The sequence below is a fragment of the Brachycentrus maculatus genome, unplaced genomic scaffold (genome assembly GCF_059751285.1).
Source record: "Brachycentrus maculatus isolate JH-2025_06_01 unplaced genomic scaffold, ASM5975128v1 h1tg000235l, whole genome shotgun sequence".
NCBI classification, from domain to species: Eukaryota; Metazoa; Arthropoda; class Insecta; order Trichoptera; family Brachycentridae; genus Brachycentrus; species Brachycentrus maculatus.
Genome location: NW_028280986.1, coordinates 553,591 through 578,343, shown reverse-complemented (window position 1 = coordinate 578,343; position 24,753 = coordinate 553,591). Strand labels below are relative to the sequence as shown.

At 32.6% G+C, this 24,753-nt stretch overlaps 4 protein-coding genes across 12 annotated transcripts; 2 read left to right on the top strand and 2 right to left on the bottom strand.

Moving 5' to 3' along the window:
* The first annotated feature begins 441 nt into the window (after window positions 1-441).
* On the top strand, window positions 442-12,672 carry Had1 (beta Hydroxy acid dehydrogenase 1). 9 transcript variants are annotated; one of them, XM_088264671.1, is made up of 8 exons: window positions 509-739; window positions 5,867-5,984; window positions 6,573-6,740; window positions 7,699-7,886; window positions 9,880-10,070; window positions 10,583-10,758; window positions 11,374-11,538; window positions 12,313-12,672. In XM_088264671.1, exons 3-8 carry the CDS (start codon window positions 6,697-6,699, stop codon window positions 12,497-12,499), a joined length of 951 nt encoding a protein of 316 aa, XP_088120797.1. In that variant the 5' UTR covers window positions 509-739; window positions 5,867-5,984; window positions 6,573-6,696; the 3' UTR covers window positions 12,500-12,672. The 9 variants fall into 9 exon arrangements, with proteins under 9 accessions (XP_088120801.1, XP_088120803.1, XP_088120800.1 ...); XM_088264675.1 differs by lacking the exons at window positions 509-739; window positions 5,867-5,984 and adding an exon at window positions 442-493; XM_088264677.1 differs by lacking the exon at window positions 5,867-5,984 and having other exon boundaries at window positions 466-545; window positions 6,604-6,740.
* Window positions 12,673-13,320: 648 nt separating this feature from the next.
* On the bottom strand, window positions 13,321-16,865 carry RpL24 (ribosomal protein L24). Its single transcript, XM_088264678.1, has 5 exons — window positions 16,832-16,865; window positions 16,626-16,701; window positions 16,353-16,438; window positions 14,530-14,691; window positions 13,321-13,529 (listed from the first exon to the last, which is right to left on the bottom strand). The coding sequence occupies exons 1-5, from the start codon at window positions 16,834-16,836 to the stop codon at window positions 13,388-13,390; spliced, it is 471 nt and encodes a 156-aa protein (XP_088120804.1). The 5' UTR covers window positions 16,837-16,865; the 3' UTR covers window positions 13,321-13,387.
* Window positions 16,866-19,700: 2,835 nt separating this feature from the next.
* Window positions 19,701-20,581, bottom strand: PIG-F (phosphatidylinositol glycan anchor biosynthesis class F). Its single transcript, XM_088264683.1, has one exon. It carries the CDS (start codon window positions 20,473-20,475, stop codon window positions 19,777-19,779), a length of 699 nt encoding a protein of 232 aa, XP_088120809.1. The 5' UTR covers window positions 20,476-20,581; the 3' UTR covers window positions 19,701-19,776.
* Window positions 20,582-20,694: 113 nt separating this feature from the next.
* On the top strand, window positions 20,695-23,379 carry Vps51 (vacuolar protein sorting 51). The gene has a single exon (XM_088264682.1). It carries the CDS (start codon window positions 20,949-20,951, stop codon window positions 23,118-23,120), a length of 2,172 nt encoding a protein of 723 aa, XP_088120808.1. The 5' UTR covers window positions 20,695-20,948; the 3' UTR covers window positions 23,121-23,379.
* Window positions 23,380-24,753: the final 1,374 nt, after the last annotated feature.

The following is a 24,753-nucleotide window of genomic DNA, read 5'->3' as shown; positions in this document are numbered from 1 at the left end:
TATTTTTTTGTGTAATTATCATTTTCATATCATAATCCATATCTATTTAAACGCCCTTGAGGTAGTATTTTACGAAAATGGCGCTATATAAATCAGCCGAAAATATTATTATTATTTCATGCATCATGTACATGTACGGATAAGATAACGTCTTCATTAGAGAATTGTGGATGGGCGGAGGGGTGAACAAACGCAATTCAAGAGGGTAATAATAATTAATATCTGAATTAAAAGTATCGTGTAGGTAAATGACAACTGCGAGCGCTGCATACGATAATATTACCTTGCGTATCCTTGTAAACAACGAATCCCTTACTTCCAAGGGACTCAGATAGACTAAAAGGACAAAGGACTGAATTTACATGGATAATGGTTACTCTACTAGTATATAATCTTTGGGTAGACCGTCTCCAAGGTCACATGTTTATACAAAACTGATTTTGACCATCCAAAAAAATCTAAAGTGTATGACGTTTCTTAAGTTTGTGGAAATGTATGGCTGAATCTTGTCTTCCCTTGTCATTTTGACTTTTGACGTTTTGCATGTATAGTGTACATATTTGATCTTTGTTTTGCATTTAGGGAAAGTTTTGTCTTGTTTACCGTGGTTTGAACATTTATTTAGTAATAAATATCTCTATATTCGAATGAAATAAAATCCAGTTGTATTGAACGTAGAAATTGAGTGCATTTTTCAACAATACATTTAGCTTCAGTTTCTTATCTTTAAATTAACTAGGTATGTGCAAATAGAAAGTAACGATCACTAGCAGCTTAGTTGACGTGTATTTATAAATAATATCTTTATCAATAAGTTTCCTTGATTTTAATGATATTCAAGAAATAGCTATTAAGTTATGGAAAATCTTTTAACATATCATTGGTTAAATGCCAAAGGGCCACAACCCAAAAAAATTAAACTCTTTATTCCATAATTGGTATCTAAATCATCAACATTTTCATATTCGAAAAAAGACACCCACGATTTTAACTAGAAACGTCTATTGTAATTAGAATCATGGGTGTGTTTTTCGAATATATAAAAAGTTGACGATTTAGGTACCATTTTTGGAATAAAGAGTTAAATTAATTTTTTGCATTGTGGCCCTTTGGCATTTAACCAGCGATATCATATTAAAATATCCAAAGTGCTAAGTTTACATTTTGCCATCTAGAAATTACCATAAATTTATAATAACAATTAGTGAAATTTTGCATTTTGCTAATTAAAATAATCTTTTTTGTTTTGACATTTTTCTTCCTTTTTATTTATTTTAGAACTACTCATAAATTTTTTCAATGAAGATAAGTAGTTAACTCTACGGTAAAGGTACCATATCCAAAATGATCTTTTTAGTTTGTTTTATCATAGGACGATGAGAATGCGTTAGTAAATTCCACTTTTGCCAATGCACATTCTCCTCTAATGTGTAAAAGCAACTAGCCGTAACTCAAGTTGCGGCTTTTTAGCGTAACACTGCTCAAAGCATTCTTATAACTGGCCTCTATCATATACAAGCACAGATTTTGCTCTATCTCTTTCCTTTACCGGGATATTCATTATCCAAATAGCCGCAAAATTGTATTAATTTGATACATGTTTTGACAAAGAGCGTCATTTTAAGTTGCTGCTTTTTACCATGACATAGCCAAAACTTGCGGCCTTTTTCCGCGATACAAGATGGTTTGGCAGGATGGTTAAGGCAAGGCGGCGCGCGGCTGGTGACACGGGAATCGGGAATAAAATCTATTTCCTGACAGTCTACAGCAAACTGCAATAAGCCATATGAAGCCCAAAACCTAAAAACAAGTGATTTCACATCATTAACCGAGCAAGGCACCGCAGAAATGCACTAAGATTACACAACATACTAAACAAACTTTAATGAGCAGCCACCTAATCAAGTCCAAAGCCAGGAGACGTGCGATATCACATCGTTAACCGACCAAGCCACAGCAGAAATGCATCAAGGCTACACAACATATATAGGGTCTTTCATTAAGCGCTTCTAATCTTTAAATTTAAATTAAACAAAGTGTGTGTGAGGTATCATAGAATTTTTTTATTAGTTTGAAAGGCTCATCAATGGCAATATGTATGAAATATAATATCGTTCAAATGTCCGCCGCGGGTTCTATCCGAAATGTCAAATTTTCCATGACTCTGGCGCAAAAATCAGGCTAAATTTGACCGATGGTATGGGTTATCTTCGCTTTGAGGGTCACTGTGGTTCTTTGCATAGATCTGCGATTTAAGGAATCGCCACTAGAAAAAGTCTAAGGGGGTAAAATAGCACGATCTCTGTGGTCAGTTCACATCACCTCCACGTGAGATAGCAGTGCCCTCGTGCAGAATTTCCCATGTGGCATAAGCTGTGTGGCACGCAGAGCCATCCTGTTGAAACCACATGTCGTTGGTGTCCATATCATCCAATTCAGGCAAAAAGAAGTTGGTAATCATCGCCCAATTCACCAAGTTGTGGTCTGCGAAAGGCCGAGTTCTTGTGAGCGACGTGAAATCGACTGCCTCGGATTCTCCTGCACGCTCTCATGGACAGCGACGATGTTTTCAGCAGATCTTGCGTTGCCTTGATGTACAGGTATTGGTTGATTGATTACTAAATCAGTGGACTCAAATTTATTCACCAAACTGCGAATAGTTCTCTCGGCCAGGACGCTTATAGCGACCCTAAAATGAGCGAAGCGCGCAAAATGTTGTCCAAACAGAATACTTATTTTGATAAATCAATTTTATCATTTGCTCGTATTGTTAAACGCTTTATCTATCCTTGGTGATTTGCCATAACAGACTTAATAAATGACAATCAATTTGACAGATGTAGCATCAACAATATGGCCGCTATCAATTTTAAAAGTTCAGAAGCTCTTATTGAAAGACCCTGTACAACTTCATCTTCAACAGAAATTATGCAGCTAGATGGAGGAAATTATAATAAGCAGCCATCTAATCCTGTCCAAAGCCAGAAGACATGCGATCTCACATCGTTAACCGACCAAACCATTGCAAAAATGCATCAACACTTAACAACATCTACATATACAACGACTTTTTCTCCAACAGAAAGAATGCAGCTAAATGAAGGAAATCACAATGATCTACTACCTAATCCTATTCAAAGTCAGAAAACATGCGGTTCCACGGCGTTAACCAATGAAGAAATTGTAGAAACGCACCCAGACTCAACACCACCGACTATAATTATATCTCAAAAAAAGCGTGTCAGATGTAGAATAAAACGTCTTCAGCTAGATAAAGAAAACCACAAAATGCTACCTCCTTGTCAAGATAAATGTCGACTAAAGTGCAACGAACGATTCAATGAAGAAGAGAGATCGAAAATATGGGAAGGATTTTGGTCTATGGAACTTCAAAGGAGGCGTGATTACTTAATAAGGAATGTGATTAAAGAAAGGACATCTTCGAAAACACGCAAAATATCCATGAGAACATCTACTTTAAAATATCATCTTAACGGACAGCGTGTTTGTAAAACTTTATTCCTTCATACATTGGGGTATAAACACGATCGTGTTATTAGAAGTGTTCTGACAGCCGATTGTATCAAAGGCATCATCCATCCAGCAATAGCAGGAAATGAAGTATGTGCAGCGCCGGATAATCGTGGAAGGCACAGACCCAGCAATGCCTTTGATGACACGTACAAAATAAAAGTTCAGCTGTTTATTGAAAATTACCATCCTATACAATCACACTGCACGCTGAAAAACGCTCCTAACCAAAGATACTTACCTGTAGTTTGTACATTCAAAGAAATTTACAACGCATTCAATAACGAGCAGAAGTCAGCAGGCGAAAAAACTTGCAGTTGGACGTACTTCCATAAAATCATTTCAGATATGAACATTCTGAAGTCCCTCCGCAAGACAAATGTGTAAAATGTGCAGTTCACGAAATCGGTCACTAAGAAAATGAAGATCACAACTGCAGCACATGCAATTGCTCAGCTTGCTCTACATTTTCAATTATTTTCAAAAATAAGATTACAAAGGCAGCACATGAGATATAACAAGAATGAAACAGAGTCTACAAATCTTAAGGAAGTGTTTAGTGTAGACATGCAAAAGTTTCTATTAATGCCAAAAATTGAAATACGTATTATACTATCAATATTATATATTTTTTTTTAATTTCTGTATTGCATCAACACCTATTTTATTTATTTGCTGATTTAAAAAATAAATAAATATGATTATCAACAAATTTCTTTTATTTATAGGTTAAAAAAAATCTTGTGGATCCAATTTCTCACGCACTCCTTTTGTTGATAAAAATCTTCATTCATAAACTTATAAAAGTTAAATAAAAATGCTTGGCACACTACCACTTATATTTTTATTTGACCAATTAGCGCTTTCACCCGGTGACGGGCACCATCAGACTTATTTACTTTTAATTGAACGCTCAAAATCCATCATATTAAAATAAAATTGTAACTCGTTTCTAGACATCACTATTTGTATATAATATCATATCTTTAATCAAAAAATAATATTGAATTCTAACAAAATACAGAAAACATTTTGTGAAATCTTACTAAACAATAAATTTTGAATAACTACTTTATCTCACCAAACTGCAACAATTCAAATTGCTGCTATTTCCAAAACAAAATGTTCACATACTGTAACCTGGCAAAAAACAGCAACTTAGGTTGCGGCCCTTTACCAAATTATTTGTGCAATGGTCTAGCAAAATGGCAAAATACATTTTCTTTATGATATGAAGCTTACTATACTTTTATGTCAAAAACACGACTCATTTCTAAGAACTGTATTCTTACTTTTAAAACTTAGTTTCCATAAGAAAACTTTTTTAAATGAGAAAATATAGAAAAAACAAAATAAAACTATAAACTCGTTTATCTCAGAACTGTTGTTTTTAACTTGTGGCTATTTGCCTTTGCACATTAGTCCTGTGTCCTTCTAATGCCTTATGATTTTATTTTGAATTTTTTTTTTAAGAAAACAACAAATATGAAAAGATCTATTGTGATGAGAGTATCAGATCATAGACATTTTTAATAACTCCCTAAGTGAAGAAAATCTAGCATTTGTGAACAAGACACACTCAAATTATTCAGAGTTTCACCCACCACACTAATAGCTGCAATTACTATTAGTAATAACTAAAGTGACATGTTCCATTTAATATAATATTTACTCTAATCTAAAATAATATTCAATTTACTAATTTCATTACTCAATTGGAGTCACAGTTTATTTTTAATCACAATATACATACATAACTCCATTGATTACTGATCACACAGCAGTTTATCATTGTGTGCACAATCCTTATCTGTATATAAACATATTTATCTTTCATATTTTCAACCCTTTTAATGACATTTTTGTCTATTATTGGATATTAACTATTTTTTCTTTACTTTTACGTAGTTAGCAAATCATTATTATAGGAGTACTATTGTAAAGCACATTAAGAGAATATGCTGGGTATTTGGGAATGGAAAGCAAATGGCCCTATGAAAAGTATGAAGCAATGATATTGTCATTCATTTTTATGTTTCAAATCCCAAAAATAATTTTGTAAATACTCAATTAACTATCTACAAGCATAAAAAAGATATGCACAAAAATACCTTCTATTGTAAAAGTGGCCAAAATGCACATGTTTTGAAATCCCATTTCTATGTTAATTTGTATAATATAGGTTTTAATTATAAACCATTAATTATAAATTTATTTAAATATATTTATGTTTGATTATAAAACTACATACTTGTTATTTAATTCTATTTAATTATGAGAGGCTCATATAAATCCAATTGAGGACATAGTCAATATTTATTATACTGTGTTGTAGGGGTTTTCCTTACAGTGGATACAATCAAACTACACAATTTCTCTTTGAAATTATGTAATACATAGTGTATATTAATTTGTGCATTATAAGAAGAAAACACCCAGTTAAAGCGATCCAGGTAAATTGTTAAACAACGGTCATTGCGTTATTGCCAATTTAAATTGATTTTTTTGCTTACTTTTGGTAGACCGCGAGATGCCAAAAAACATAGTACAGATCGGAATAGGGTTTGCGGATACTTGTGATTAGTATACGACGCTAATTAGTATACTAATTACGGTTTGGGTTGACGAAAAAACTGCCTACCAACAATGAGTTAATGGCTTATACTTATTTATATTATTACATACTAATTTCTCTAGTCGTTGACAAGGTTTAAAATTCAACTAGCTAATTTGATCCAAAGAATTTATCATTGAAACATTTTTTTTGCTTTCAATTCTCGAATTTACACTTCGCTGGCTATATAATTTGATACACACTTTCTATTCTATTGCATTGAAGGCCCCGAGAATGATATTTTTCTCAATGTTAACTTTGCATTTTAGAAGTGAATGAATAAAATGGTTTTATTTGTATATGGTAAAGATGTATAAGAAAATAATAAAAAATAAAGCATTCTAAGTTTAACAAAATTTTTATTTCATTTTGACATAAATAATAATTTATTACATTCTTACTTAAAATGCACAAGTTTATATTTCAGCTTCCATTGAAAATATGTGTTTTCATTGAAGGGTCAATAGTAAAATTACGCAATTGTTTGTGATACCGTTTAAATTGGTATAAATATAAGAGTTAACTAGATTTACCAGCAGAAAACTACCAACATGGCATCGAGTACACAGCGCGAAAAGATTGGTATCATTGGAAGGTAATACATTTCATTTGCTACATTACTTACACTTTTTATTATATTTCTAAAATAAATATATAAGTAACCCTGAAATTTTTATTGTGTAAAATTTTATTCTTCTTTCTACTCACCATTTTCTATATAAATTAGAGTATTAAATAAAAGATAGTTATTAAATAAATATTTTTTTACTTTGGATGTTTCAAAAACACCAGAATTAAAAGAAAAATCCAAACACCATCTAAAATATAAAACTCGATACTTTACTTTTTTGTAATTTATAAATTCAATAAACTGTTTATTATTTGGTAGGGAAAAATAACAAAAATCATATTGAAAAAAAATATATTTATTGTCATTTATGCAAACCTTTTTTTCTGCCTGAGGACTTTGTTATTCAAGTATCAGACTATTATACTCATATTTAATTATAAAATATAATTTAAAAAAATTGTTATGAATCTATTGAATAGTCTTCGTCTTTATTGTTCATCATTATTTTTTTTTATTGTATATTGCAAAAATAAGATTGTAAAAGAATATTCCATTATATCTTGATGAATTTATTTAAAAAAAAAGTTTTTATAATTTTTTAAATTTATTTCTTATTGAGTTGTTTTCTAATATGCCTTGTTGTAAAATAAATATTATAATTTCATTTATTTTTATCTCTTTTCTCATCTTAGCAACCTGTTCAGTCTAAAAATTGAAGACAGAAATGACTGTATTTCTTTTTCATACATATTTGAAATTACATTTATTTGTATAAATTAAAACAAATTTTTAGTTACAATACTTTTTTAAATGCAGTTATTATAAACAATAAACCTTATTTTTTCTAAATAATGTTCTTAGTTTTCACATCTTTTTTATAAAGTATGTATTTAGACTGCTATTAGGGGTAGTCTTGACAGTAAAAAATCTGGAAATAAAAGATTCTTTAGTGACTTAACATTTATGATTACTTGTTCTTTAGTGGTCTGATCGGACGCTCCTGGTCAATGCTGTTTGCGTCAGTTGGTTATCAGATTGTTATATTTGATATTCTTCCCGAGCAAATAGAATCTGCCCTCAGTGATATCCGCAAGCAATTAAACACGCTTCAAGAGAAGGGGCTGCTCCGAGGAAAGTTAACTGCGGACCAACAGTTTCACTGCATTAAAGGTATTCATTCACATACTTTAATTTTGATTTATATCTCAATTACCTGCCTGATGTATATGTATTTGTACCCTAAAGTTTGGTCATATCAATTACAGATAATCTGAGACTTTTTCACTTATTGTAGTGATTTCATATCTTTCAAAAATACTGTGTAATGGATGTTGTAGATATTATATTGGGATTTTGATTTTATGGGATCCATTTATAATTGAGGTGATGAAATATTTTATAAACTGATTTGTTAAAAAAAACTATTATAAAGTAACTATAACTCTGTAAGTCCACCTCCGTAGTGTAATGGTCAGCACGCTCGGCTACCGTTCTGCAGGTCCCGGGTTTGATTCCCAGGAGGGGTCAAATAAATATAAGTGATTTTTTCACTCTAATATTTATTCAATACATATTACCCTGGACTGGTACCTGAAGCTGAGGGCTGATGACCTTTCCTTCGTGTGTTAATGATCGAGATACCACTGTGTTTATATAATGCAGTGCCATGTGCACCATTGAGATGAAGATGAGGGTTTGAAATAACTCTGTTAATGTTTAGTAAATACAAATACACATTTCAAACATGTCAAACTGCTAGCAGTTATGGAATGAACTACTTTTCTCAGAGCCTTGAATGTCCACATTCCCTTTCCTTAGATCTTCTCCCTAAACCTTTACATGTCCTACTTTCGATGCCTTTTGTGTTATACCCCTATTAGCAGTCATATAATCGTGTTGAATTTGGATAATTACTAGCAGCTTTAAAAGGTACAAATCTGTACCATTCGTACTAGTTTATTTATGGTTGAGTGAAGATGTTTTGTTACTGAAGGAGTTTGAAAATAAAGTAAAGATATATAATATGAATTGTAAATATAATATATCCTAAAACGTTGTCAGATATTGAAATACAGGCACGGGCTATCAAAGCTAACTCACATCTGTTTTGTTATTCGATAACTTGATATACTGCATTAATTATTTTATATGTACAGCATTTGATATTATGTAATACATATGTATACATATATACAAGGAAACCTATGTGCCATTTTTATTTTACAATATTTTTTTACTATTCTCATAATGATATTTAATATTTATTTTAAAAATTAAAACAATAAAAGGTTATTATTATACATATCACTCACTCCTTTCAAGAATGTCATAAATCAAAAAAACTTGTTTTTTCAGGAGTATGTTTTTAAAGTTTAAAAATATAATACAATGTATTAAAAATAAATGAACTTTTTACTGTGCAACAGATATTTTTAGGTAAAATCTGAAGGTTTTTTCTCCATTTGAAAAATATTGAGTATATTTCAAAAAATAACTAAACAATACCTTTTCTTCAAAATGCAAAAACAACACTTTCTGCCCTGTAGCAGGTAAATATCAAGTTAAAAATATGCCTCTTTTGCTGGGATATAGTACATTTTCTGGGCATTCCGAAAACATGCACAAATGAAAATTGACGATTTTTTATTTATGATGTTCTTGAAAGGAGTGAGCGATATATCACAGCATCAGTGTAGTGCCTTGGCGGTTTCAATGGGCAGCAACATCCATGGGTCACATTTTTAAAATTCAGGTATCGCATTTTATGTGCAATTCAATGAAAAAAAAATTGAAAAACCAAAACAAATTTGAGTAAAAATCGTATACAAAATGTAAAAATCGATGACTAGTTTCTTGTAGAAACCGGTAGGAAAAAAAAGTACCAATATGAAATGGTTAAAAACAAAATTGTTTTATTTTGTAAAAATCGTGTAATGACATTTTGTTTTCTTTTTAGTTTTGGACACCAAATTGTTGGTATTTTTAACTAGGAGGAACAGCAATGTGGGTGTTTGCCTAAATTTAATAGAACTGCATCATCAGTCCTGTACATGATTTTTATATTTTGATTATGATTGCTGTATTATATTTTCATAGTATCACAATTTGTTTTATTATTTAAATCATATTATATCATAAATGAAGTTTATTCTTTATATTTTAGGTTCATTAAGTCTTGCAGATACAATCAAAGGAGCACTTTTTGTACAGGAATGTATTCCTGAAAATATTGACTTGAAAAAAAAGTTGTACACGGATATTGATTCCATTTTAGATAATAAAACAATAATTTCAAGTTCCACCAGCACATTTGTGCCATCACTATTTTCTGAACACATGAAGCACAGGTCCCAGGTATTTATTTAGCTTGAGTAAAATAGTGTGTAATCTAAATATTTCAAATAGGAGACATGCTCTACCTAGATAACTCTGTTAAATAATTAATTTTATTTATATACTTAATTGTATTATAACTGTAAAATTAATACCCGTTTTATGTTTGCAATTGTGTAAAAATAGATAGCATAATGTACATATGTATTAACTTAGAATGTGAAAATACTAAATCTACTCTAAAAATAAATGGAATTTATAAATACTCAACGTTTTTAGAACATATGTACTTTATTAAGTAAATAATTACTGTATAATTAATATTTTGTGTATAATTAATACCGTGTGGTTTTCCATACTATGAAACACTACTACTTTTAGTACCCACATACTTAATGAAAATCATTTTACTCTGTATATTTATTCATGAAGTAGGTAAAATGTTTGCCCTAAATTAAATACAAAATAAATATAAGTATCAGGGGACCATCCAAATCAGATGATGTTGTTCAAGTACATTAATTATATCCCAGGTAATAGTGTCTCATCCGGTGAACCCGCCGTACTACGTCCCATTGGTGGAAATAGTTCCATCGCCATGGACAAAACCGGAGATTGCTGCCAAAACCAGGGAACTAATGGAAGAAATCGGACAAGCCCCTGTTTCTCTTTCCAAAGAGATGCCCGGATTCGTCCTCAATAGAATCCAGTAAGTTGTAAATCTTTCTTGAATTTATTTAGCAATCTGATTTGCGTAATATTTTTTAGTAAGTATATTTCTCAGTAAATGCTCAGATTAGTTGAGATGTAACTTAATTCTTTTGTTATTTTTAAATATGTTAATTTAAAAATAAAACACTTGTATAAGATCACTTTTGAGTTTATCGATGTAAACACAACTAGTTTAACCAGTTGCCAGTTTATCCCGAGCATGATTCGGGTAAGGAGTTTGTGTTGCATTGATGAGTCCAAGTGCTGCAAGATCTGTCGAAACATTTTCTTACCTATTATTGGATGCCAATCTCTGTATAGTTTAGTAGAGATGTCAGCTCAGATTTATTATAAACAATGTTATTGGAATATGTAGGTTTTCTATAGTTTAAAATAGTTTTGAATCTTTAATATCAGATATGAAATTGACTTTGAGAAACTGAGATTTCGAGAAGTTTTAAAAACTTATTTCTCGTCAACACAACAATCAAACAACCTATCTCAAAATTACAGAGAATGACCCGACCAGTTTTTGCAGTAAGCTCTTAGTTATAAGTTCTTTCTAAAGAATGCTTTTTGACAATCCTTAAATGATTTTGCATTTTTTTTTCAGATACGCCATTTTAAATGAAGTCTGGAGACTCGTATCAGAAAAAGTTTTAGATGTGAAAGATATTGACAAAGTAATGTCCGAAGGATTAGGAATGCGCTATGCTTTCCTTGGACCACTCGAGACAGCACATTTAAATGCAGAGGGCATGAAGAGTTATGTAGAAAGGTGAGTACATCCACAGAGAAAAATTAACATATTATGTATAATTACTCTCTATTATATTATAAATGTGTGGTGATATAAGATAATATCAACACATCTACCTCACTTTGTATGAGTTATTTATCTTATCTGTGTTTCTTTAAGTGTTTTTAGTAAATAAACTTATCTTTGAGTAAAATGATATATACATTACATACTCAAATGATAATATTACAAAAAATAAAATGTTACAAAAATATATATATGTACACTCATGCACAACACTTGAGTATAAAACATATGTTTTCTATTATACAATCTTGTGAATGCATAACAAACTATGAGCAAAGATTTAAGAAAATAATTATTGTAAAATCAGGATTTCGAATAAAAGTAAAAATGAGAAATTTTATCAATTCTTAATACTTTCGCAGTAAATAAATAAATATATCCTGTAAAAATAATTAATATGAAAATTACAATCTAACTAAAACACTATCAGCTTTGATTCAATATTAACTTTATAAAATAATTCAGTGTATTTTGTTTTATTTTTCATTGTAATATTCTTGATCTCGAGGTTCTTTTAACCATTAGCAGTATATTATTTATCGATTTGGCATTAACTTTGTGGAATAACATTATTTAAATTTAAAATAAAACACTCATAAGACCACTTTTTGAGTTTATCAATGAAAACACGACTAGCTTCAAGAACTACAGATTTGTATTTTCACTGCTGATGAGCATGTCTGTAATTTAAAAATAAAAATGTAATGTAATTGGCCCTACTTTTAGGTATTCCAAGACAATATATTCGGTCAGTGAAACTATGGGCCCTACACCTAAAATGGATGCAGCAGGATGCGATGAAATTTGCAACCAATTAAATCAAATGTGCCCCTTGGACAAGCTCCAGGACAGGAGAGCTTGGAGAGATGCCTGTCTCACAAAGTTATCAATTTTGAAAAATGAGATGAAGTAATGTTTACATTCCAAAAACATGGTGCTAAGGAATATTATCAAGGCTAACAATAAATTAAATGTTAAATGGTTTTTGAATAATTATTAATATTAGTTTGAGATACATTAACAAACATGTATGCACAACTATTGTGCAAGATATATCCATATATAAAAAATATTTTACACTATCAACCTACTTTTTTTTCCACCCCTTTGGTTAGGTTAGGTTTCTTTTTTTTTCTGGCTGATTTCCTTTCAAAATTAGCGATGCAATGACCACTTACGGTCACCAATAGAACATGTGATTGATTAACCTCTCCCGTACTGATTATCCAAAAATTAAGGATACCAAAAGACCTCAGTTCATATTTGTATTGAAATCATATTTCGTAGCTCATAACTCACCGCCGGTGTCATAGCTTCCACGTCCTACTCAGCACACCGCCGCGCTGCGACTGGCAAGCTGGCGACGGTCATCTGATAAGCGAGAAGCCGGAAATTGGATCAAACATAAGCGGAGTAATCTAATTGTCTCGCTCTCTCCTTGTAGTAAAACATACCACATTTATCAGAGCGAAAGAAATAACATGTCGCTAGCAGACAAAAAATTAACATCCTTATATGTAAGCACGTGGAACTCACGGTACTGACTGATTGTGGTTTTTATCGAAAACAATATTTTAAAACACTTAAAGGGAAATTTTTCTTTAATGTCATTGTTAAAATTACAAAAATTATGGAGTAAGTAGCTTTTGTACTAAAGTTATCAAATTAAAATTTATATTTGGGGGATCTCAATCCCCCTGTTCGAGCCGGCTAGGTTAAAATGAAATCCAAAAAGAGATTTGATGTTTTTATTTGAAGACCTTAGAAAACAAGAATAACGCTATGAATTGGAGTGTGATGTTTATCGCTTTCCTCCAACTCTTGCGGTGGGCTTCTTGGCCACCTTGGCGGCCTTGGTCTTGGGCACGGCCTTCTTCTTAGGGGGAGCCACCTTGGCGGGCTTCTTGGCTGCCTTGGCTGTCTTCTTCTGCTCCTTTGCCGCCCTGAAATAATTATATTATTTATTACAAACATCAATATAGCGCCAAATAATTATATGGTTTTGAAAAGAAAAGAGTTTTGAGAGGAAAGGAGTTTAAAAAATATATAAAATATTTTTTCTATACATATTCTAAAAAACAAAGACTCCAATATACATTTGTTAAAAAAATTGGGCATGAAAAGGGGTGACCTTTCCGGTGGTCGGACGGTGATTGAATTCTGTATTTTTGTTGTATACCTTTAAGAGTGATTACAAACCAAAGATGGCAACTTCAAACATAAAAAAAAATCTTCCAAATTCATACGCATAGCAAATTTAAAAAACAATGATAAACATAAATAGTAAAAGCAATTTTACTGTGTCCATGAGGGGATCAAAGAATTGAACACCAAATATGTATACATAGGATGATTATGGTTGAATTATATAAAAAAAAAATACACAATATTAATACAATGTTACATAGTTCCATCTTATTTTTTTCCATTCAGTTAGGAAAAAGTTGGATTGAAAAGTTTGTTTAGAATTCAAAGTACTTTTTGCCCTCTTTAAATATACATTTGAGAATATTTTTTTCTACAATGCTAAAATTTATGTGAATGATATTTTTTTAAATTCATTTTAAAGCCCCACAAAAATGGGCATGATATATCGATAAAATTAAGAAAGGTGTGTTGAGATGGTTTGGACTTGTGGAACGAATGAGTGAGGAAAGAACGGTAAAACAAATTTATAAGGTAAATGTAATTGGAAAAAGGTGCAGAGGAAGACCGAGTAAAACTTGGCACAGTCAGGTATGTCAAATACTTAAAAGAGATCAGGTTAGGAGTCGTAATAATAGGCAGGTATGTATGAGGAGATGCGTGGATGTGTAAGAGGCAAAGAATGTTTGTAAAGACAGAGTGTTGTGGCGTTTTATTCTCTATGCCTACCCCTGCGGTAAAGCCGCGTGATGATTAGTTTATTCGTTAGTTACAAAAATAGAAAGAATGGTGAATCACCTGATAGCCTGTTCCCTCTGGGCCTTGCGCACCTCGGGCTTCATGTTCCTCTTGGCCAGGATATCACTGAGGGAAGCTCCAACGATAGCGCGCTGGAACTTCTGGGTGCGACGGGTATGCTTTTTGGTCTGCTCCTCCTCCTGGCCCTTCTTGTACTTCCGCCTGCAATCGTAAACACAAAATTATCGTAACCCAACAAAAAACTACAAGCAGAACAACCCGGAAACGACTATCCGATATATCGGTAGCGTAAAGGCAAAGGGGTATATCTGTCTCAGACCAAATTTTACAGGAGAGCAAAACCAACTTCTGAAATTAAATATTTTGTTCGGATGGCATATGTACATATCTTAATAAAACTAAATAAGTATTGCAACTACAGCTATACGGCTGTCCAAATTTAAAACACAGTAAGGGACATTTTTTTCGTAGTACGTTTTTTTTTTGCATTTTTGGACTAAGTAGAGTCTACTTAATCCATAAATGCAAAAAAAAACGTTCTGCAAAAAAAAATGTCCCTTACTGTGTTTTAAATTTGGACAGCCGTATATCCTCTTGCTAGATTATGGAATACACTATTTTAGGTGGGGAACGCAACGAAGGAGACAATGGTATGCGCATGTGAGGAGAATGGAACCATCCAGACTCCCCCACATCGCACTGTACGGCCAACTCCATGGTAGACGACTCCCGGGCAGACCACCAAAGAGATGGATCGATAGCTGGGAATCGACTTCGCAGGAGGCTAATCCCTCTTAAAAACAGGCCGCAAGGCGTATAATAATAAGAAGAAGAAGAAGACTATTTTAGACATTTTGTGGAACAAACTTAGAAACTGACAAATTTGACAGATATACCTGTTTGCCATTACACTACCGATATTTTCAAGCTGGAAAGCAGAGAAGGCATATTACCACACTTACGGACGAGAAAAGTATTTCTATTTTTACCTGCCGCGCCGGCGTCATTCCAAGGGATTTGAAGAGCTGAAGACTAATTATTTTGAGAATAACAAAGGATTTTAAGTTTAAGTGTTTTTCTTATTAAAATATTTCCTTTAAATATGTATATTGAATACAAATATCCAGACCCATATCAGGAAATTAGAAATGAAGGATATTTTATAATAACAAATATAAACAACTTTCTTTGTAAAAAGCAATCAAGTTTCCTGGAAATGTCCAAGAAAGTTTTGGTTGTGATTTCAATTTGCTTTATTATTTCAAAAGCAATAAAAAAATATGAATATTTCATTTTCTTTCTAAACGTTGAGTTTTAATGGTAAATTCAATTATATGGACTTTTGCACATCCGGATCACATATGGCACTCATTAATTAAGATAATTGGAGTTTCACTGTATGTCTGCACATTCATATGATTTTACTCATATTCAAACACATCTTACTTAATAAAAGTCGTCAGCACACAGTGGAAAAATAAAATGTTTATCACAAGGAACTTTCTTTTATAAACACAGAGTCCATTACAGTATTTACAAAACAAAAACCATAATTACGAAAATAAATCACTTTGTAGACTTCGGTAAAACACGTTTCTGGCACTTTTGTCTTCGCATTACAATTCTAGGCACTTTGTACTTAAAAATAATACAAGTATTAAATTATATTAATGCACAAATATTTACTAGTGATTAAACACCTAATAGTACAAAATCTACGTTCAAAAGTCTTAAGTTAAATGTTGTGGATAATCAAATAAGGAATATTCGATTTTACCTTTTGACAAAATATAAAAAATCTAAGGTGGTACTCAAAACTGCTCACCTTTTTTTAGATTTTTGTAAAAACAAAACATTTTTACCTGTACAACACTGTCCATGTAACCTTCCTGGGGTTTCTCTTCATTAAATGCGCGGCTTCGCATTTGGAGTTCAGGAAAGTGAAGGACTGTAAAATGAAAAACAACATGAATACACGACATAACCTAAACGTCAAACTCACACAAATTTTGACAAGTCTAGTTCGCGTAGAGGAATATCCAAAAATTAATTATTGGGGTCGAAAACAAAGATATATTCGCAGGTAAATATTCACTATTTTGGCAGATGTCATAAGTTAAAAAGCGCAATATTACCTTTCCGTCAACCCGGACAAGAGTCTTGCCATGTCCGGGGTAGATTTTGTATCCGCTGTAGGCACACAATCCGATCCTAAAAATATGTAAACCACGTTAATAAACAAAAAGAATTCATGGCATTCAACTCATATTCATAAATTGACAAAATTGGATGGTCATTATTACGATAAATGAAATTATTTTCGATCAAAATATTCACGTACTTCATCTTGACGGCTTAGGAAACGGAAAAGGACCATAGACAACAAAAAATACAAGTTTAGTGTAATTTTTCTATCTATAGACAATTATTTAAATTAAATGGGTGAGTAGGTACTTACGCATTGGTGGATACGTGATCAAAATACCTATTTCTGAATAAAAACGTATTTCTTATAAAATAAACGGGTATTTTACCTTTCACCATGCACCGAGCCTTTGTTTGTATCGAAAAATAACGCCACGATTTCTAAAAGTAAGTAATTCAATTATTTATATCTCAAATTTGTATATCTAGGAAGCATGTTCACAAGGGATGGAAAAGTGGATAAAGATATTGAGAGAAGAGTGAATGCAGCGAGTATAATAAATTATGCTTTGAACAGATTGATTGCAAATAAAAATATGTGGATAGAGTGCTGGTACCGACACTGTTGTATGGAAGCGAAACATGGAACTGGCAAAGGAAGGATGAAAACAAAATCAACTCTGTTGAAATGAGCTCCCTTGGACGAATGTGTGGAGAATCATTGGATGACAGAAATTTGTGGAAAATCATTGTATGACAGAATGCAGCTTTGTATAGGTAATATTATTGCCTCACAAACGTCATGTGGTGTCGTAGAAATATACACGCAGGACATAAGCAATGAAACAAATCGGACAGTCGGAGTTTTTGGGTTCGAGCCCGCTCTACCTAAACTTAATTTATATTTTTTATAACGGGACGTTTAAGGCTACAAAAATAGCATTAAATTAAAAATTTTGTTAATATAATAAGAACATAAATATTTCTCATAAAAATATTTTTGCTGTCTCTGTACCTTTTATTTAATTTAAAATTACAAATCAAAAACAACTCCCAATCAGATGTGTTTTGAGTAGAAAAGGATTGATATATTTATGAGTCATTTAAGGTTATAATTTATTTATGCTATATATACCTTACCCTCACATTGCTTCTCAGCAAGAATAGCAGAGAGAATAAAACTCTATCTTAGTAATAAAATTACTAAGTTAATTACTAAATTTCTAAAAGTAATAATTTAAAATTATTAATAATAAGCCGCTTAGGCTCACAGAAATAGTATTAATTGAAATATTTGTGTACATAATAAAAACACAAATATTTATCTTTTTTAAAAAAGAAAAAAACATCTTTGCAAACATTCCTCTCAGCTTCATCACATTCACCTCATACATTTAACTGTTCTTTCTACACTTATTCATTCCTCATGACCAAATCATGTCATCACTTGATCATTTTTATCTCAGCCAAGCACCATTTCCTTATTTTACCTTTCAAAGCATTAGCATACATATAGTAATATTACAACTGTATAGTTTTTTTCTCCGCCTCCGTAGTGTAATGGTCAGGACGCTCGGCTACCGTTCTGGAGGTCCCGGGTTCGATTCCCAGGGCGGGTCAAATAAATATAAGTGATTTTTTCACTGTAATATTTATTCAATATTACCTTGGACTGGTACCTGAAGTGGAGGGCTGATCACCTTTCCTTCATGCGTAAATGATAACACTGCATTTTATATGAAGCAGTGCCCTATGCACCATTGTGGTGCGGATAAGGGTTTTAATTTAATAATAGTTTTTTATACATAAATTTTATTTGACCGACATCATCAGACTGGTGACATCAGCAGTCTTATGATATTGGTTATGACAAAACCCAGCCGTTGGTCAAATAAAATTTATGTGAAAAAACTAAAAATTTGTCATTTTAAAATATATGAAATGCAGTTTCACCAAGAAATATCTGTATAAAACATCATCATACACCGTTGCTGCATATTTGTCCACTTTTTGAGTACATTAAGTTTTCTTTCATCCTTCTTGCCAATCCATGCTGAACATTAGGGTTGGTACTGGGATACCAGAACCCCGTCGTGTACTAGTAGCTTCCGCTGTTAAGCTTTTGTCTGTTACAACCAAACTCAGTGGATTATTCACACTGCTTCTAGCTTCATTCCACTTTCTAAATCTTTCTTTCCCTTGAGAGTGTCTTTCCCAAGTACACCATCATCATTTAAAAAAAAAACGCATTCAGACCTACATTCCATTAAAAAAAATTACCTTATGTTATTCATCATTCATCAATAAATCACGTTTTCGCACACATCATCCAACCCTTGTCACCAGCACCTGCGGGAGGAATTAAGTAATAAACAAACATAGATATTTTAATTTATGTATTAAATGTTAAATCAAACATTGATTTTTTGAGACTAAGTAACACAAAACTCAATTTTGTGACAATGTTTCCCCTAGTTATGGCATTTTCAAATAAATCTTTTTTTAACCACTAAAATACAACTTAGTATACTCAAAAAAGTGTTTAATTTAAAATTTAATACATAAATTAAAATGGAGTTCTATAAATTGAACGCCAAATCTATAAATAAATCATGGATATTGTTAGTTTAAAATTCTTTGATTCGATGAGTAATCAGTTGGATTGGGATCTCTTATAGTCTAAAAGAATGGTATTTATTAGTACGGAGTTGTAACAATATATTAGACATTTTATTGAAAATAAAAACTCAAACACTTTAAAAAAGATAGTCTCATAAATTGACGTTGACCAGAAGTCAGTCAACAAATACAAATATCCATTGGAAAATTGTTAAGTGGTAATTTTTCTCAGAAGTTGGCCTAGATTTGTTATTTTTAATTCAAAGTTATTATTTTATTTCACAGTTTACGAAGGTATTATTCTAATTTTATAAATAAATGAATGCATCAAAAGCATAAGTACAAAATAAATACGTTTGAATATTTAACAAATTTGTGACACGTTACTGTAAGTGTTGTGGCAGATTCGAGTCGCAGTTAACAGTGGAATAAATAAATAAAGTCAATTTTAACAAGCCTAGAGCATTTATTTTCTAGATTAAATACACAGTAATAAAATTAATGTAAATTAAATACACAGAGTTAAAATTTATTTCTCTTTGCAATTCTTTTGGCAATAAATGGCATGAGTTTGATTAAAGTTAGTACATGTGAAAATAAATATCCAGAAATAGCTCCCAAGCAGCAAGGGATTGGCCACACTTGCCACGGTCTGTCCCAGTCCAAGGGAATAACAACTCCTCCACACCATGTCCCAAACAGCGTGATGATTATATTCTGTTGCAGCATCTCCATAATTTTATCGCCAGTGTACCACTTCATTCCAGTCAGAAGTGTAATAGTCGAATCGATCCCGGCTTGAAAACATGACGGGAAAACTGTCAAAAGAGTTAACAACAATGCTAACATAAAAGTCTCTTCGTGTCCTGTCATGATCGGCGCCCCGAAAAGTAATATTAATACGAAGTAAATTGCCACAAAACACGGTAGCATAAGGAGAGATTTGAACACATCTCTCAGTTTGATCTTGAAAACCTTCTTTGGTTTTGAAGGTTTCGTATCCTTTATAATTGTAAGGTCAGGTTGAGCTAAAGCATAGCCAATTTTAAATAACTCTCCGAGTAAAAGAGCTAATAACAAATATCCCGAAGAATATTTACCTATCCGGTATATATTATTTGTATTACACAGAACCAAAATTATAGATGGGATGTAAATGCAAGTTAGTGTGCTGCAAAAAGTCACTGTTTTAACTGAAGTGTTCTCCTGTTTACGAAACATTTTTATTGGGTTCGATTACTTCAATCCAGATGTTCAGGATTTACAAACGTAAGTAACAATCACAGGAAAATAATCAAAATCCTCAACATTTTCACTTTGACGTTTAAACCCAAATGCAGAGATAAAGTAACAAAAGTACTAAACATTACCTACCTACTTAATTCCATACCTACCTGAACAAGACGAGATAATTATTTACCATCTAGGAGGCATTGTATAGAGATTATATGTATTTACGAGCAAAGCTAATGTTCTATGTATATTATCAGTCAAATGTCAAATCATGGCGAAACGTCAAAGTTATATGGTACAGTAACAGATAAAATTAGTAGTCTGTGAGTACCACTAACAAAATTAGTTAGTCTTTGCCACTAAGAAACATATAAATCTATTTCAGTTACGGACAGTTGCAATATTAAATATTTTGTGAAATTTGACACAATTTTTGTGACAAACCAGATACTGGATTGAAAATGGCAAGCAGTAATGAAGATTCCACTAACATGGATTCAAATTCTTTTAATTCGGAAGTATATCTTTCAGAACTCCTAAAAGAAGGGAGTTTAAAAACAATAATGGATAAAGAATGTGAAATAATTCGTGAGAGTCAATATTTACACTCAGAAATGCAAACATTAGTATATGAAAATTATAATAAATTTATATCAGCCACAGATACAGTCAGAAAAATGAGAAGTGATTTCAAAAATATGCAAACAGAAATGGAACAACTAAGTGAAAATATGGATTCAATCACATCATTCAGTGCGTCAATTTCTGAATCGTTAAAAGACAGCAGAACAACAGTTAGCAGACTTTGCGGAACTCGACAATTGCTACGAAGGCTACAATTTCTGTTTTTACTTCCATCTCAACTCAATGAATATCTCAACAAGGGACAATACACGGAAGCTGTGAGCGAGTATCTGCGAGCTCAACGAGTATTAGAACGTTACGGAAGCCAGCCTTCCTTCCAGGGAATACAGAGGGAATGCGAAGAGATCGTGGGTGAACTGATTGTCAGACTCAAGGAACGATTGACTTCTCACTCCACTTCGGCCACGCAACTTGCGGAGAGCGTATGTCTGTTGGTGAAACTTCAAGGATCGGAGGAAGCTCTCAATGAAAAGTTTTTGCGTTCTTCCGAACCGAGATTGCTCAACTATTTAGAAAGTTTGAAAGATACGACTTCGTGTTCCGATCTGCTAGAGTGGGTGGAGAAAGGAAACACGGGGCTATTGGCTGACTTAGGAATTGTGGCGACTTCTTACGGCGAAATGTTCTTACAATCGGAAAGTGAAGAATGTACAGCCCAACTTCTAAATGACTTCACAGATAAGATAATGAGCAAGTACCTCGATCTGGCTCGGATTCAATTTGAGGCAAATACTACGCAAAGCGGGACCGAAGTTTTAGTCAGAGGTTTGGATAAATTCTACCGAAGACTCCAAGCTATGAACCATCGTGCGCGCGGTGCCGATTACAGTAAGGAAGCAACGGAGATAGTCTCGCTGTCTATTTCTGCCAAGGGAGAATATCATTTCAGACACCTAAAAGAACAGTTCTGGGAAAGGCTTATCGGCGTCCGGCGGGGCCTCGCTAGTAAGGGTAACATCGACCTGAAGGAGATGCTGAGTTCCTTACAAGTGTTCGTAGTGGAAAAGGCGCAAGCGGCGCTTCAAGATTTGACAATATTTTTGCAAAGCGGATTATCATTCGGATTTAAGCCCGCTTGCGTCGCTAGCGTCATCGTGGCTTGCGATAAGTTCATCGAAGACACGCTGACCGACCTCGTGATCGTGGCTGAGAGTTTTTGTACGCGAGAGTCCGCTAGCGACAATGCGCCTCCCCAACTTCTTCTCATTCTTTCTAAGCTCTGTTACGATTTGAAAAGTTCAGGAATACGCGGGCTGCTAGTGCAAGCTGAAACACTACTAGACAAAGCCAGTTTCTCGGGGGAAACATTTAGATTTTCCGAGAAAACGGAGAATACACTTTGCAAGCGAGCGTCCGATGGTGCGCAGACGCTGCTGGATCGCTACGTGAGCCGAGTGGGGCTGCAGGTGTCCCAGATGTTGAGGGTGTCGGTATTGTCCCGGGAATGGGTGCGTGTGCTGGAGCCGCGAGGAGTGCGGGCGGTAGCTCGCCGCGTGCTGGAGGCGCTGGGAGCCGCGGAGCAGGATGCGCAGCAGCTATACGAAGCGGGAGGGGCGGGCACGAGGCAGTCCAGCGACTCAAGCCGGCGTACTCACAGCCTGACGGCGTCTCGCACCCCTTACCGCTCCGCTTGGTCCAACGGGGTCCTGGATTCCAGTCTCGCCTCCAACATTAACAAACTATTTTCGGAGAAAATTGAAATTTTCAGCCCCGTCGAGCCAAACAAGGCCTCAATCATGAGTGGCATAGTAAAAATAAGTTTGAAAACCTTTTTGGAGTGCGTTCGTCTAAAGACATACAGTCGCTACGGTCTGCAACAGATGCAAGTCGACGTGCACTATTTGCAACTGTACCTGTGGAGGTTTGTTCGAGATGAAAATTTGGTTCATGTCTTACTAGATGAAGTATTAGGTTCCGTTGTCAATCGATGTGTTGATCCACAATTAATGGAACCTAGTGTTGTAGACATAATCTGCGAAAGGGGATAGATAAGAAAAATAAATTGCAGTATTTCTGATATTAAAAATAAATTTTGTGGCGACTCCCAGCTCCAATGAAATATACTTTGTTTCAAGTTGGTTTTTTGCCCCCTAATAGATTGAAATATTTTTTTATTTTATTTTCACAGGCAGTAATTTTTACCATCATCGTTCATTCCATACAAATTCAGTAACAAATATAATTTTATTAGAATAATTTATGATATGGTAGTTGGATGGAAGATTGAAATAAAATAATATTATTTATTGTTTCTTGTTTTATTTAACTATATTTATACATGGACCATTTAAAGTTACAGTTGAACTTCTATATAACAAACTTCTTTTAAAGAAAGTACTCCAAATATTTTTAATGAATAAAGAATATTAAGGATATTTTAAATGTATTTTTTTCTTCTATATAACAAAAGTGAAATTGTATATCGATTAGTCATGTTTCAAGAATCATTCTTTGTATCCCAATCAAAGATTGAACATAATAGTTTGCAATTTAATATATATATATATATATATATATATATATATATATATATATATATATATATATATATATATATATATATATATATATATATATACATATATTTAATTTCCATATTACCAGGTAAATCACAGTTATGGAAATTGAACTGTACAATTATATTCTTTTCTGATGTACGATGACAGTGATATTGAAAGAAAAAGCTATGATTTCTTGTGCCGTTTTATATTATTAATTGGTAAATTAACACCATTTATTTAAACTACGAGCCTTAGAAACAAAATTGATCAACATTTTAGAACTTAAAAAAGTAATGTGAACTGAATACTTTTGACAACCTATTAAGAACATTATCACATTTAAGTACCATTACATTTTCAACAAGAAATTGATAATATTATAAACATGATCAAATCATATATTATATTATGTTTATTTGATTAATTAAATATAATGATATAAACTCTGCAAATCAAATAATAATTGTTGCACAAATTACTAATGGTGTTGCCATAAAACTATATTAAAATAATATTTTTACCAACTGGTTTGAAATGACAATAAGAAGATACCAATTAATTCAAAATAATAAAATTTATCATAAAATGTGGCCCTTGTTTTTTGATTATCCATGCCTATTATCACACTTCACCTGCGGTCTATTAAAAAATTATATGGGCGCTAAAAGTATTCCCTAATTTCTAGTTGTTCTATGTAATGTTATTTTTATAGGAATGAAACTGCTCCAGTAATATTCTAGAAATTCGTAGAAAAATGTTAATTTTTATTGATAATATCAATTTTTCTTTCTTAGAATTTCTGGACACATCGCTCACTCCTTTCAAGAACGTCATAAATCAAAATTCGTCAATTTTCAGTTGGGCATGTTTTCGGAATGTCCAGAAAATTTACTATATCCCAGCAGAAGCGGCATATTTTTAACTTAATATTTACCCGCCACAGGGCAGAAAGTGTTGTTTTTGCATTTTGAAGAAAAGGTATTGTTTGATTATTTTTAAAATAAACTAAATATTTTTCAAATGGAGAAAAAAACCTTCAGGTTTTACTTTAAAAGATCTGTTGCACAGTAAAAAGTTCAGTAAGTGGCTTGATATTTATTTTTAATACATTGTATTATAT